This window comes from Plutella xylostella, chromosome 4, assembly GCF_932276165.1.
Source record: "Plutella xylostella chromosome 4, ilPluXylo3.1, whole genome shotgun sequence".
Taxonomy (NCBI): domain Eukaryota; kingdom Metazoa; phylum Arthropoda; class Insecta; order Lepidoptera; family Plutellidae; genus Plutella; species Plutella xylostella.
In genome coordinates this window covers 8,616,377-8,632,500 of record NC_063984.1, presented here as the reverse complement: position 1 = coordinate 8,632,500, position 16,124 = coordinate 8,616,377, and the positions used below count along the sequence as shown (strand labels likewise).

General features: G+C 37.3%; 2 protein-coding genes and 1 pseudogene across 2 annotated transcripts; 2 read left to right on the top strand and 1 right to left on the bottom strand.

The window, feature by feature from the left end:
- The first annotated feature begins 1,034 nt into the window (after positions 1-1,034).
- Positions 1,035-3,832, top strand: LOC105382439 (MKRN2 opposite strand protein). Its single transcript, XM_011552319.3, has 4 exons — positions 1,035-1,368; positions 1,476-1,553; positions 1,806-2,010; positions 2,181-3,832. Exons 1-4 carry the CDS (start codon positions 1,244-1,246, stop codon positions 2,412-2,414), a joined length of 642 nt encoding a protein of 213 aa, XP_011550621.1. The 5' UTR covers positions 1,035-1,243; the 3' UTR covers positions 2,415-3,832.
- A 51-nt stretch (positions 3,833-3,883) lies between these two features.
- On the bottom strand, positions 3,884-9,933 carry LOC105382438 (putative defense protein Hdd11). The gene is made up of 5 exons (XM_011552317.3): positions 9,798-9,933; positions 8,377-8,550; positions 7,819-7,986; positions 4,571-4,671; positions 3,884-4,088 (listed from the first exon to the last, which is right to left on the bottom strand). Exons 2-5 carry the CDS (start codon positions 8,533-8,535, stop codon positions 4,016-4,018), a joined length of 501 nt encoding a protein of 166 aa, XP_011550619.2. The 5' UTR covers positions 8,536-8,550; positions 9,798-9,933; the 3' UTR covers positions 3,884-4,015.
- A 3,371-nt stretch (positions 9,934-13,304) lies between these two features.
- On the top strand, positions 13,305-15,653 carry LOC125490634 (annotated as a pseudogene).
- Positions 15,654-16,124: the final 471 nt, after the last annotated feature.

The following is a 16,124-nucleotide window of genomic DNA, read 5'->3' as shown; positions in this document are numbered from 1 at the left end:
CACAATCGACTTTATAAAATACAAAGTTTAATTTTGCTAAACTACCTACATAATATGTATTATATTGTGTGCAATGGTTCACTTACCCATGTTCTTGGTAGGTATGTAATGTAGGTACTAACTGACTGATCCCAACTAGTTAACTACTGAACTTGTGAATAATGCTTTATTGAAGTAACTTACCTACATGAGGTTGGTGTTCGTCGCATCCGCCTCATCATAACGTGAAATATCATCTACCTACTTCAGTTCTGTGTTACTTACTTCAAGTAAGTAACGGAACATTGTACCAGTCTTACTGTAAAAAATAAATGAAATTAATTTAACTGTACTCACGTCGTAGGTACTCGCCAAAGTACCAAAAGTTACAATATATTATTATGAGATAGTAACTTAAGCCTAATAATAAAGAAAGTTACAAACTAAACTACCTATATATTATACAAACTAAACCTATGTACATAACTAAAACTATATGTAGAAGAGACCTTCTAAGCCTGGTCCCTGTGGGAGGGTTCCCAACACGCTGGCGACATTGCCCCGCTGGATCGCCAAGTTACAAAATTTGAAGGTAGGTACTTAACTACACCCATAAAAACAGTTCTAGCAAACGTTCTGCATCGTGTGTGATGAAATTAAATTAAAATTAAAACACTTATCGAAATCAAATCGAAATTTGTCTGATTACCGCTATTTTTATGAAATGAAATCTTTAAAAAAATCAGCATTCACAGATACATTTTCATTATAGGAGGCTGTTATTATTCTGAGGCGATATATTTAACGATAAGAGAAGTAGGTACTTTTGTTCCTTGCTGCCTAGGTTCATTATCGACGTAGACAAACGTCACTTTATCGCTTTTAAACGAGTTTAAGGATGTCAACGATGAGGAATCCGTGTAGCGGCCGCTGGTCCTAGCCTAGTCCAGTGCGAGGCTGTCATTATTCTGAGTTATTTTTGTTTCTTATTCTAAGAACTAACGTTCACAGACACCCAGGCAGTCTTTTTGACATTGGCAGACGTCAACTCAACGTCAAATTAAATGGATCGGAATCGGATGATGAGTTCAAAAAAGTGAAAGGTCTTTTTTTATAATATAAGATAATTTAGAATAATCCAAGTAGAAATGAAGATATCCCTTGCCGAATTCTAGTTGTACTTCTGCTTTAGGTCTAAGTTCTTCATCTGTGATAAAGTGAAACTAAGTTTTACGCGAAAACTGCCCCAAAAACCATCTTGAAAATGGATCCGGGCATTCTTTGTTTCCACCATTGTGATCATAAAGTCTTTTGCACTATTATACCAGAACAATGCCCTGTATGTCAGCAAAAACTAGATCGATATGATTACAACTTACTGCCATTCCGGTAAGGCATCAACTAAAAACAATATAAAATTAGTGCTTATTACGAATTGCTTTCTAAACTCGTAACATTGCAAGCTCGAATTTAAGCACCCTATCATTATGTTTCAGAGTGCCATATCCATTCGTGAAAGCGTCCCAGCATCCACGAGCCATCGTGATGAAGCCAACCCAGGGAGACTTCCTCAAGTAAGTTTTTGGGGTGAACAACCTCTTACTCTACTAAACTCTTAATTATATTATGACAATGGAAATTTCACGTCCAGTTAGGATAAAATGTGCTGTAACATTTGTTTTCATGAATGAATGAAGCTTCCAATAATATAGAAGTATTTGATGATTACAATAAAGAAGAACTGTCATGAATTTATGGCACATCCATACTAAGATCTCATCATAATGCACTATTTATCACTTAACAGTATTATTATTTATTTCCAGTGATTATTACAATTCCAAAGACCTCCATATTGGAGTGACAAATTCCCAAGGGATTGTGGTGGAGTTCAGTGAGGATGGCATCCACGGTGTGAACCCGGAGACTAAATCATTTGTCCCTCGGAACAACGGAGACTGGGACCAGTGCATCATGCTGGAGGAGTTTGATGAGCTCTGGAACATCATATGGGATAGCATTTTACTTAAAGTAAGTTTACTTAAATGTATCTGTAAATTCAGTGCATTGAATTTAGATATGTGTGAAAGTAACTCAATATTTTTGGGTTCCACATCTTAAGTAATATTGAACAGTACCTCATCATAACATCATTGATATTACGTAAGGTGACTGTAGGAATTAATAAGTATTATTTTCAGGTGACAATGAGCCCTCTGTGGGAAGCCAGTCGGTACAATGAAGACAAGCACAACTGCTTCACATTTGTGTTGGCATTCCTACGAGCCCTCGACTGCGGAGAGCTCTCAGAACGAGCCCAGGACCCCAAGCAGTTCTGCAAGCAGTATGTAGTCCCAAGAACCTCCTCTGCGGGCAAGTATATCTCACTCTATAGACAACTTAAACGCCAAAACTACTTCATACAAAATCAGTAGGCCCTAAGGGTGTTTAAAGTTACATTCTTATTTGTTCAGTATTAACTGTGATTGTCATGAAGATGTTTAGGTATTACTTTGAAATTGTTATGTGCATTTATTTTAGACCAAATAATTTAATTATTACAGTTTTCTTACTTAGCCTCCATGGTTTTAGATAAGTAGTTAGAGATATTAGTTTCAATATTTAAAATGTTTTTAAACTTATTCAATATGTATTTAATACTATTTATTATATTATTAATGTATGAATGTGTTGAGATATTAAATGTCTTGCCATAAAATGTTGCAGTAGGTCGTACATATTTTAAATTACTCAATTTATCTTCCCTTACATTGTAAATTATGAGTTAGTGACTGTATGAAGTGGCTTCACATATCCAATTTGAGTGCAATATGTCCTCAAGTAGATGTGGAATTGATACACAAGGAATTACAAAAATAGGAAGTAGTCAATTGATGTTTTCTATACATTTACATTAAATAATAATATTATGATATTAAAATCTTATAAGATATTGAAACAAGACTTCAGTGGAATGCACTATCTGAAACTATCTGTCCAGCAAGAGGCTCTGTGTCCCTCTCATGTATCATTATTGTCATTAATCACCACATTACATTCATAAAAGCATAATGAGATTAAACTTTGCTGTGTTAATATAATATGTAGGAATGTGTCTGTTCTATATGTAAGAGTATACTCACTTTTAGATTTTTCAATGTTCTGAGATTTGATACACAAAAACTCACAATCTGTACAAAGAATCTCTTTCCGAAGTATGACAAAGGTAGTCCAATAAAATAACCATCCTTAAAATTTTAATAAGCTTCAACTTGCATCTTTACGGCACGAGTGTTAAACTTGTAAATGTAAATTTATTTTCAGTACGTAAGTAATAAAGCCTCCCAGTATTTGCCTTGGGACACCCATTTTATACTATTATCTGCAAGTAATTTCTTAGGCTGAATTTGTATTGTAATTCTGGGAACACACAGACTTCTACCAAGCACAATAGTCCATGAAATTTTTATAGATCGATTATCTAATCTGGCCTAATTTTATTGTCTGCTTACTACTGTGGTTAAGCTCAATGTGTGTTAAACTTAAAATTGAAACAAATGTAATTTATAGCTACATGTAAAATGTGTTAAAATAATTCTTCAATAATAACCAAACGAGAATGATCCATGAATGATCTCTTTGTAACTTGACCGGTGCATGTTACATAATTATTAACTTTAATTTTACACTCTTTCATATCGTAGGTTAAGCATAAAATACTTGAATAGTCTGATTCTGATGACATGTTTCGATTGTATTCAATTAGGATTTACTCTTGACTGTACTTTTAACTGTGTTTCAGACCATCGGAAATATTAGGTGCTATATGTAATAAATAAATTGTTAAAACACTGCTATTTATTTTAATCCTCGACGTAATCATTTATAAATTAAAAGTCAGTTTATTAGTTTAGAAGAAAAGTTTATTATAAAAATATATTAAATCACTACATAGCATGTCATTTGGTAAATACTGATGAAAATGTGAAGATTTATGTACATATTTCAAATACTTTATGCATATTATTACACTTATTTAGCTAGAAACCTTGATTGGAGCAGATTCCACTCCGACCCAGAACACGGCTCCGTTCAGTGCGATCGTAGCTCTGAAAACAATATTTCACGTTTAAGACAAGAATAGTGTCTATTGTAGTCATTGTACAAATCTTGCAGCTAGGACGAAGAATACAACAGCTGCCACTACACGGGATCGTTATCGACGTGATTAACGTCACTTTATCACTGTTCGCATAAAGACGGCGCTGTGATAGGTGGACCGCGCATAAAATCAGTTTATCGACGTCGATAACGAACCCGTGTAGGGGGCGCAGGTCGAAACAGCGAGCTCTGCTGGACAGCCTCAATGTCTATGTAATTTCACCTGCGACTCTCGGGACCAAAATGTTTTAATGGGGGTACCATACTATACTGCGATAATACGGCTCTTATAAGTAAATATTTTTTGGCATTATTAGTCACTATGACGGGTTTTTTTGTTTGTTGGGTGGTAACCAAGAAACATACCTAAGTATAAAGAGAAGCTGGTAGCATCTTAACAACTGACAGTGGAAAGATGTTGAATATGTACCTGAATTTGATTTCGTCGTTGAAGCCGGCCGGCGGCGTCCAGGTGTAGGTCACGGTCTGCGGGTCGTCCTTCTCGTCGTGCTTCTTGTGGGACACTGCGGTCTGCAAAGGAAAACAAAGGTTTTGTAAAAAAAGATATTTGTAGTAACCTAGTAACGGAGGGGGCGGGACAATAACTTCTTGTTTTTTATGAGTCGTATGTAAATTCCAACTTATCTCGCAAAAGGTGGATTTGTAGCTGTTGAGAAGAAAATTATGAGCGTACTTGTTATTTAATTTCAGTGAAGTAAGTCATCATCACGACCCATTACGTCCCCACTGCTGGGGCACGGGTCTCCTTCCAGTGAAGGAAGGGTTTAGGCCTAGTCCACCACGCTGGCCAAGTGCGGGTTGGTGGACCCCAACACAAGCAAGCTTGTGCTGAGAGAGTTGTCGGGTAAGTGGGCAACCCGACTGTCAGATGTTTTCAAGCCGCCCGAAGGCCTCTGACTAGGCTTAACGACTGCTGCCGAAGCAGCAACCGGGACCCACGGCTTAACGTGCCGTCCGAAGCACGGAAGCGTCCAGAAAAGCACCACTTGAAATTGGTCACCCATCCAATGGCTGACCGTGTCAGTTGTTGCTTAACCTCAGCGATCAGTTACGATCACTGAGGCCCGCTCGACTACGGACGCTTCAGTGAAGTAAGTACCTACCAATAATTGTTAATCAAAGCCTTAACAAGTACGGGACAACTGCAAGTGCCTACTGCCTACCCAATAATTTTGACGGTGTCTGGCAGGCTCAGGTCAAGGATATTTAAAATTGCAGTCTGAAGCCTGCCTACTTATGTAAAAATGTTAGTGACTGCTTATTATGCATAATTTACCGACTTACCAATCACATAGGTACCTAATGTTTTACGAGTATACCTATTTACCCTAGGTAGGTACTACCTATTATCCACACCGCCAGATAACTCTTTTTTTTATCCCTAGTAATAAAATGTTGCTTTAAACTTTTTTGAATTGCCTTGCACTTAATGATCAAGGTTTGACTGTTTTAATAAAGGATCGGAGGATAATATTTATTCTATCTCATACATATTTTATGCTGGATTGTTCGCAAAGGTCACACATCTGATTAGTTATAGAAGGTACCATCATAAATCTCTGTCGTACTCAGACCGACCTCTCACACTGACCCCGATTCTACTAATATTTTTAGGATTCAGTTGTGCTGTCGGTCAGAAACGAATTGTGAAGCTGGCTTTCACTGGCTTGGGAGTTTTTTCTTCCTCTCCTTCGAAATATAGCTACGAAACAAAGTAAGGCAAAAGTGGCAAAAATTGCTGTCAGAAACTTTTATAAAAATAATTTCAACATTGTTACACCGTGTTCCGAACTGGATATAAAAGGTATTTATTTTAAGTTAGTTACACCTAAAGTACTTACCTAAGTTTAATATAAACAATTTAAACATTCATTACAGCTTTGGTTTATTAAGTGTAAAAAATCACATCAACATGGTTTACCTTATCTGAAACGCCTAAGTTACGACTGGAATGCAATTATTTAATAGAATCGCCACCCCAGAGCTACAGCTTGGGCCTTGGTGATGCAACGCAAATGTAAATAACTCCTCATGTCTTTGTTAAGAATAATCTCCTGTAGAGATTTATAGAGATAATTATTCATTAATTTATGCGTGCCATTGTCAGTCAATACAGTGGCAAGTCCATCGAGGCTCTCGCATTACAACACTGCACAACTTATAAGGATTATGTCGCAAAGTCTATGTAAAAGGCCCAGTCTGATCTAGATTAATGCAGTCGTTTCTATAATGAGATACAGATCCACAGAGTGGTTGTAAATGATCACAGTATTATCTACTCTGTCTAGTATGTATGTATAACAAAAACCCATAGTAAAAAAAATATGTGACCAAAAAAGTAAGGAGTTTTTTTCCGCGAATTTTCAAAAGTCGTTCAGAAGGGCTAGTAGGTATATGTCTTAAATGCGCCCACCCCTGGAACCAACCGCTTTGGCTTACTAAACCATTTTTACAACACCTTGTATATCTCCTATCTTTAGACCACCTGTAGAAGATCGAAGTACCTAGTTGACACACTGCTGGTGCACGGAAGCAGGAAAATACCAACAATGTATGCAACTGGTGTAGTAATCCGGTGTCATTAAGGTTCATAGAAGGTCATTTTTACTATTAACTTTTGTAACATAATTTGAATTGTTTACTTTGAGGAAGCTGCCAACTTTACTAATATACATATTAAAAAAGCAAACCTTGAGATTAAAATTTAACAGCTTGGTTAACCATCTACTAACTACATTTTTTATTAGGCCCCTACTACATAGAATCTTATCTGAATAAATATGGCATGCATCTAAAAAAAGTCAGTAGGTATAAGTAGTGTAGGTAGCTATTTTATTTGGGAAGTCACCATCCTCATCATCAGTTGTCAGACGTCTCTTAGACCCTATGCCATCACATTTTCAATTTTGACGAACTTTGGAGATGTCTTCCTCGATTATGAGAGGTTTAAGTAGAAACAGTCGGAGTTAGTTAGTCCCTATACATCCGTTGTTACATAAGATAGGTCAGGATATTCGTATAAGACGACATAAGTGTTTCATAGGAGCTGTAAAACACTTATGTCGTCCACATTGGACAAGCAAGGTCCTAAATATCATAACCCGAGTGCACAGGTTTGTAGTGGTCATGGAAAAACTCTTTCCTTCCGAATGTTGAGGTCGCAGTTTCCTACGCCGGCACCGGCAGTATTTATCTTGCCTATTATAGCTATTGTACTTCAAATCATTTATGAAGCAATATGATTTACGTACTCGATAAAGTCGTAGGCATGTACCTACAGATTGTTCAGCGTATAGCTATAGCTATTTTGGTCGTTTCAGCGATCGATTTATTGCTATAGCAATCGCAATAAATCTTGGTCTGCTAATCGTGAATATTATGGCACTAACCCTACAGTGGAGGCTCATGTTTTGCAGTGAATTATACAGGGCTGTGCGTTTTACTCTTTTAACCGCTTAATTCCCAGTGACCCATTGCTAAACCAGACACAATAGATTTTAATTATCTCTGATTTCTCAGGATGTGAGGGGTTAAAGCTAGACTGCTAGACTTATTTAAAAAGGTGCGGCGGCCTCCAAGACGGTTGATTGCCAACCTTCGCTAGGAGACGGCAGTGGAAGAAGAAGAAGAAAAAGGTGGATTCAAAAAAGTACTTACAGCAGGGCCGCCGCAGTCGACAGTCTTGGCGAAGGAGTCGTTGGGGGCGACGGTAAACTTGCCGACGGGCTTGCCTCCCTGCCGCGCCTGCAGCAGCAGCCCGCGGATGGTGTTGGAGGCGCCTCGCCCCGAGATCACCACCTGGAGTGGTTGGCCCGCCTTCACCACCTGATGGGGAGGGTTAAATTTGAATTAAGTATATTGCGAATATTATTAAGATGTTACAGGTGTTTCGCATGCCTTTGCCTTTTGTTCACTTGACTAGTTTTGGTAGTATCAAATTGAAGACGCGGTCAAGGTTGTGTTAAAATCCTGTTAGCTATCATCATCACATCAGGAACTTATAAGATTCAAAGAATGGATTTCTATTGTTCTCAATCAAGCAGGGGTAATATCTATGTGTTACATCTTTAAAACGGATGCTTAGCTTATAGACGTTTGAGGGGTTACATTATCATTTTCAGGTACTTAATTAAAAAAAACAATAGAATCAAGCGAATGAAAAGTTAACCAATTTTCACATCCAATCGCTACCCTAAGTTCCTACGAGGTTCCTACCTTAGAGCTGGTGGTGATGCTGTAGGGGGCCGCGGACTTCTGCGCAGACACGGGGTGCCGCGGGACCATGTCCTGGCAGGCGCTGTCCGGGGCTCCGCTGGAGTAGCCCTGCACGCCCGCCGCCGCCACCGCCGCCATCGCCACCCACGCTAGCAGCATCGTTGAGGTTAGGGGCTGCAAACAGGAATAACCAGTTACTAATATTCACCCGTAGCAAGATATTAATTGTAGGTTTAGAATGAGTTAGATGACGAGAACTACAGTTGGATATTTTTTTATTGTTTTTAATTTGTCGTTTTACGTAGATTAAGAAGACCTGGTCACCTGGAACGAATCATAGGTTATTCGACGATTCACCCAACAACTAGCCAAATAGCTGGTAATTTTCACACATTATAACGAGGTAAGTAGGAATATTATTATCTTGATCACGATTGATGTGAAAAGACGACGAATATGTAAACAACTGAGATGAATGCCCTATGCTATTCAAATCAAACTTGTACGAAAGTGTGTCAGGGTTGTTGGTCTTCAGATCACCAATATCTCGCAAAGACACTTGACTTGACCACTATTCCGTAACAAACATGTTCGACGGCTTATTTCACAAAATATGATAAATAAGTTTAAGTAAATGTTGAACTTTGGATAAAGCCGGAGTTTACACAAAGTCTAACCTATCTATTATTTATTAATTAACAATTGCTGGTACACTATACACTCTTCACATATAAGTACTTATATTTTTCACTGCGGGTAGTTAGTTTGTTTCGGCTGTTGACACTTTTTTGTGGGAATAAGTACAATTCGGGTGTACCTGTACCTATCTATAGGATAGGCAAATGTGGTATAGGTAGTTAAGTAATTCGCCAATCTTTATGAAGTTAAGAATTAAGTACATAGTTACTTACCCCCTGAGTTACCACCTTTCTACTAAGTATAAGTACCCTTTTTGCGACACCCTGTAAGGCCGTATGCTGAAAGCTGGATACTTATAAGCGCTTAACTAAGTACTTACTTTACCATTTGATACCTTATCACTTATTCAGCGCTGGTTCGGCAAAGTATGGAAAAATAAGCGCTTATAAGTTTCCCGATTTCTTTCTGTGTGTACGGCCTAAGTAGGTGTATAGCTAAACTATGGTTTATTTATTTATAAGTAATTTTAAGTATAATTTATGATAAGATAGCAGAACAATGGATTAAGTTAGTATGAACTTATCAAGATTTTAAAGATGTAATAATTAATAATAGGCCTGAGTACCTACTGAATTATAATATGGAAGTACTTAGTAGGCGTCAGTAAACAAACAAACGATTAATTTAATGACCTCAAACTTTAAATTAAAAATTAATGATCATTGGGTTTTTGCATTTGCTTGTTTACCTAATATTCTATAATATGTGTGTTATTTATTTACCTGGTAATTTCTTAGTGGTGCCGGTCCGTGTGGACTGGTCGAGGTTGCGGGTGGTACGTAGCGGCCTCGCGGCGCTCTTGTCTATTTATTGGATTGCCTGCGCGGGCGCATATGGAAGGGCGACAGTTTGAATGCCAAATAATACTTAGGCATAGTCTTATAGGTAAGCATAGTTGGTATTGTCGCCAGACTGATTGTGATGTACTTAAGCCATAGTTCAGCAGAGTGCTTTAGGAATTTAGGATAGAACCTACTTTAGTAGGAACTGCAGCAAACCAAAGCATCAAAAAACTTGACTTCCAAGTTGCTAAAATACCTAACTATATAGGTACTCTTCTAAACACAAAGATAAATAGTTTGTAATTATAGGTTCTATTCTAGGAAGGTAGGTATAGTAGTTATCTATTCATTTTCCGATAGGCAATAGGCAGTAGATATATTGCTGATCAATCTGATCATAAGTACTTTTTTAGGTACTATTACTGAAGATAGGTAAGCAAAGCACCTAGATATGGTTCTACCTTTTTTTACCTAAGATTTATTTGCCTAATCTCGTGTTGCATAGTGCCGTTTGGTCAAAGTCTCGTTTCGCCGAAAATTATATGGCATAAATCTTGTTTAGTAAAAAGTTATTTCGCATAATCTTGTTTAGCCTTATAATGGTATGGTCAAATCTTAAATAGCCTAATAATGCTATGGCATATGTTAAGGTCAACCGGGGCCAAGTCGCCTACGGGGCTAATGCCTCGAATCCATTTATCTTCCGAAAAACATACTTTAGAACTACTGGAGTCATCTGCTATCTATCTTTGTAACTGAAACTTTTACCTCTGACCAATAGATGTCGTATCCGGGTAAATTTTCTTAACAAATCTGCCATTTTAATTTTTTCACCTCTTTCGGCCTCCTCAGGTTTCCTGACACGTTTTTTTGAATCGTTCCAAATGTGTGTTTGTTTAAAAGAATCTATGTTTCCTAACTGTAAATACTGTTATTGTTTTGTTGCTTTACATATTGTTTTGATTATTTTATTGAAATAACGTAAGATTCGGACACAATATGTAATTACAAAATTGTACGTTTAGCTTTTATTTTGGGGTAAATGCCTCTGGGCTGATGGGGTTATTGCCTCTATTGCGGCGCAATAGCCCCATTTTCAGAGGTTCTAAACATTTTATGTTACGATAAATGTATTTAATACACTCATGAGCAATGAAAAAGTTCCAGTGACATTAGCACCAAATTACTCCTGAACGAAAAATACTAGGTTAATGACGCCTTCTGCAATATTGAAGAACATTTAACGGCGTATCAGAATTAACATTCTTAGATTGGTAATCCAACTAAAACGTAAATAATTTTAATATATAATAAACTAAATATTTTAAAAAATTGGCGTCATTTGGTGACGACATTATAATGTTGTTAACACGGTATATAGAAAATAATCATATAATAAATAAAAAAAAGTCATATTAACAGAATGATCCCACTTGTTTTTAAAACTCTAAATAGTTTTGTAATGATTAAAATTCCGGCAGACTCTAAAAATGGTATACTTACTAATTTAAAGTTGTGGTTTGATTGCAAATTCTAAAAAATATGCCCTTGTATGCTTTTATACTGTATTTTAATTTATCACGTAAGTATTTATACTTTTTTAAGTTCAATAAAGTTTTCATAAATAAAATGTTGAGCACCCCTGGAATCTTGGATGGGGTAAATGCCACTACAAGAAATTAGGCTGCGTAGGCGCCATAACCCCAAAAATTTTTGATCAACTGATTCTCCTTAACTAAGCGCAGTATTTAGTTTACAAGCTAATAATTAGCTACGTTAATAGTAATTCTATAAATTATATCTACTTGAACTTGTAAAAACCTCTTCCAAGCACACAAAACTAGTGAAAGAGGCATTAGCCCCACTAGGGGTTATTGCGCGTAAAAATGCCATTTTTTGTAGAAACGTCGTTTACACGTAGAACATATTTAAAATTCTACAAAATTGCATCAAAATATGAAACTAGATAAAATTTCCTAATATGTATCACAAGTTATAGCTTAATAGGGCGTATAGTCTGTTTGTTATGATCAAATGAATATGAAAGTCAAAGTATTGTGGCGCAATGGCCCCGGTTGACCTTATACAAAATAATAATATTCGTTTTGCTTTAACTATCGCAGAGTGTTTTCCTACACAGCGCAAACTGGTGCCTTCTACTGTTTATACTATGTGGAAAACGCTCCGCTTCGCTGCGCTCCGCTTTGCTTTTGACGAACATGTGCACCTAACACGCTCCTCCTCGCTTTGCTCGTCGTCGCACCTATCTTTAGGTTTCGATCCCATGGGGTTTTATGGCGTTTGTAATAATTATAATGGTCATTCAATTCACTTTCGTCTTCTGATCATTCAATATCGTGATTTTCAGGATGCAAGAGAAAAATATCGCAATTTGTACATTTACTACATACTTAATATATTATTTATTATGATAATAATAGGAAAAACAATATTATACCTTTACAAAAATAAATTTGAGCAAACGAAACTTAGGTGTTTAAAGATTGTGCCTAAAGAGTTTTAGACGAAACGAGCCTTATGCCACATAAGTCTTGGCAAAGTGATGGTTCGGCCCAAAAAGTTTAGACCATACGAGTTATGTGAAATGAGTTTTGGTCAATAAAGATTATGCGAGATGAGGGGAACCCCCTAGATATACTGCCCGCCTTGGGGCACGACCTAACCAAGACCCGAGAACAAAGATCGATCGCACCCTCGCGCGGCACAACAGACAGAGTTACTATATAACGTTGACAGAAATTATATGTATAATATAGTTATATACCATGATACCCTTACAACGTTAGAAGTAACTATCCTATAATAATTTTTAATTTAGTTACTACTTTCCAGTTGTTTGGTTTGATTTATAGAATACTTTAGTAAGTACTAGCTGTTCCCGCGTGCTTCGCTTTGCCTTAAAAAGTATTCCCATGGGAATTTCAGGATAAAAAGTAGCCTATACTCTAATTTTTAATTCCGCGGAATTCTGACATTTCATTAGTGATACCACTAAAAAAGCTCTTCACCGAAAAAAGGTAAAATTTCGATCCATTTAAGGGCAATATTTTTTATGTTTTTCATAGAAAAACATAAATCTAAATATTTACTTGCTCAAGTGAAGTAGGTTATACAAAAATAACAAATATTTCAATATTAGCTGTTGCCATTGCCACGAGCTTCGCTTCAACTTAATTAGTTTTCCCGTGGGAATTCCGCGATAAAAAGGCTACTCCATTTCAAATTTCATTAAAATCGGTTCAGTTGTTTTGACGTGAAGAAGTAACAAAGGTACACACATACATACATACATACACACATACTCACAAACTTTCGCATTTATAATATTAAGTAAAATCACGACTCACGACCATTGTATCGAATTAATTTTAATTACTTTATTTTATTCTTTAGCATGGCATCACTTGCTACTAAATTCAGGGATAAACTTCCTTTTTTGGCGGGAACTGGAAGGGCGCCTTTTTTGAACAAATTTTTAAATAAATTCAAATAACTTGGTAAACTTACGAAATACCTATCTGGGGCTCATCGTAATGGAGCCGGAGAGCGGCGGAGATGACGATGGGTGTATGGCGACACCGCGGACAACAAAGAAGCGGAAAATGAAGGAGCAGCTTCCAGCGGCGGCTTCGTCACCGGACGATAAGTACAAACCCTACTTTAAACCTGAATATAAGAGGTCATACCCGGACAACAGCTCTAAGGAGGAATTCCCGATCTATGTTGAAGGAATTAATGAGAAAATGTGGAACAAAAACCCTTTATATCTCTAAAAATTTTTCAAAAATGTAAAGGGCATAGTCGAAAAGCGTAGATTGAATGCGAACAAAATTATGGTAGTCTTCAAACAGGCGGTAGCAGCAAATGACTTCCTAAGCCATAGTTGTCTTAAGGAGAACAATTTGAAGGCGTACATACCAGCGGCGTCGGTGGAGAGAACCGGCACCATTAGATTTGTCGATAAGGAGTCGAGCAATGCAGAATTGTATGAAAAACTGATGGCTGATGCTGAAATTATAGCTGTGAGACGGTTCACCAAGAAAGTAGGTCAGGAAATAGTCCCTCTCACTACGGTGAGTGTAACATTTGTAGGCACTTCCCTCCCACAGTATGTTTTTTTGGACAAGTGGAGATACAGGGTTTACACTTATGTGCCACCACTGATGCAATGTTTCAAGTGCATGAAGTTTAGACACAATGCAAAAATATGTAGAAATGATGAGGTATGTTCAAGGTGTTCAGGTGCACATTCCTACAAGGAGTGCACATCAGATAACTTGAAGTGTTGCAACTGTGGTGGGGACCACCTAGCTATATCTAAGTTTTGTCCCATTAAAATAGAACAACGTAAAAGGCATGAATAAAATTACCTGACTAGGATGTATTCAAAAGTAGTATCAGACAAACATTTTCCGGCGTTGCCCAAACCGAAAACAGACAAATCAGTGACATTTGCATTGAAAACCAAGTCTACCTCAGTTAAGAAAGTTGAAAATAGTCATGAGTCCCCTATCACAACACCGGTTTCAACCGTTCCAACACCGACTACTAACTCCAACACCTTATCCTATGACTACCTTGTAAAAGATGATATCTTTTTACAAAAAATAATAATGACCTTAGTTACGTTAGCTAATTCAAATAAAACCAACACAACCACACACATTAAAGATATATTGATTCAAAATCTTACCAAATAATGGCTGTTTTAAAAATAATGCAACATAATATTCAGAGTGTTAATAATAAAAAGGTTTTACTTAAATCATCATTAATTCAAAATAATATAGATGTGTGTCTTCTCAATGAAACCTGGCTGAAAGATTCAAACCCCTATTTATCAATAACTGGTTATAATTATATAGGAAAAAATGCTAAAAATGAACATGGCGGTGTAGGTATTTTAATCCGTAACTCCATTAAATATAAACATCTGAAGACTAGTTTTTATCAAGATATTCAATCCATAGCAGTTTCTTTGTCCACAGCAAATGGTCCACTTTCAATCCTGTGTGTATACTGCCCACCTAAAACAAAAAACACCAATAGTCTCATTAGGATAAATAAACTAAGAAACATTGTAAAACAACTACCGAAACCTTGTATAGTATCTGGTGACTTTAATGCACATCATATTACTTTTGGATGTGAAATTACTAATCCTAGAGGTAGGGAATTATTAGACCTTTTTGATGAGTGCAACTTATGTTTACTAAATACTGGTGCACCGACCACTGTCGGTAGACCTGGATGTAATGCATCAGCTATAGACGTGACCTGTGTCAGCCCAGACCTTGCTCCATTATGTGAGTGGCGCGTGGGTGATGATGCTATGGGTAGCTATCACCTACAGACATTTACAGACATTATTGTATCTACTACAAACTATCAAGTAAATGATGATATTGAGAAATTTTTATTTAATAAAACAAACTGGGAAAGCTACCATAACTTATCAGAGGCATTGTTTACAGATTTTAATTCTAATTCAGATAGTCCGTTACAAAAATATGATGAAATGTGTAAAATACTTAATACTTTAAGGAATGTGTGTGTACCTGTGTATAGGTGTCATGCTGGTAAAACATGTAGGGCTCCGGCGCCGTGGTGGAGCGAGGACTGTGCTGAAGCTGTAAATAAATCAAAAGATGCGTTAGCTAAGTATAGGAATGATATGACAATTGAAAATTATATTGACTACAAAAGATTAGATGCTAGGAAAAAAATGATTATTAAAGAAGCTAAAAGCTCAAGTTGGAAAAAGTTATGTACATCTTTTAATAGTGGAGGAGCAAGGGGGAAGTTTGAAGGAAGAAACTGACCTGGCAGGAACGGTTGTCCGGCTGATCAAATGCGTTTGACCTCTTCGAGTTTCCACCCGTTCTTCTCCAGGTTGATGTGCTGATGTACCGGTGCGCGGCGTAGAGCTACGTGTGTTGTAGTACGCGGCGGATTGTGCTTCTATCGCGGATTGAGTGACGGGAGCGTAAGGTGCGTCGACCGACTCGAATCGCGGCGGTGGTAGAAGTGGACGAGGGTCGGTCGTTGAGGTGGCAGATGACAGCTAGTGTTCATCTACCTGCAGTTTCCGTTAGGATAGGGAAGGTGGGAAGGAGTTACAAACATCTGTGTACCTGTCTGTCAGCTGTTTGTGTGTGTACCCACGAAGTTCCTTGACCCTATGCCTATGGCCCCAACATAAACCGCCCCCCAAAGAGCCACTAAGCTCTTTAACGTGAAATTAAA

Excerpts from the sequence above, each read along its gene's own strand:
- LOC105382439 (XM_011552319.3), top strand. The coding sequence starts at position 1,244 with ATGGATCCGGGCATTCTTTGTTTCCACCATTGTGATCATAAAGTCTTT. Across the intron at positions 1,554-1,805 it reads ACCCAGGGAGACTTCCTCAA|TGATTATTACAATTCCAAAG; the intron begins GTAAGTTTTTGG and ends ATTTATTTCCAG. Across the intron at positions 2,011-2,180 it reads GGGATAGCATTTTACTTAAA|GTGACAATGAGCCCTCTGTG; the intron begins GTAAGTTTACTT and ends TATTATTTTCAG.
- LOC105382438 (XM_011552317.3), bottom strand. The coding sequence starts at position 8,535 with ATGCTGCTAGCGTGGGTGGCGATGGCGGCGGTGGCGGCGGCGGGCGTG. Across the intron at positions 7,987-8,376 it reads GCATCACCACCAGCTCTAAG|GTGGTGAAGGCGGGCCAACC; the intron begins GTAGGAACCTCG and ends CCTCCCCATCAG. Across the intron at positions 4,672-7,818 it reads TCGACTGCGGCGGCCCTGCT|ACCGCAGTGTCCCACAAGAA; the intron begins GTAAGTACTTTT and ends TTTCCTTTGCAG.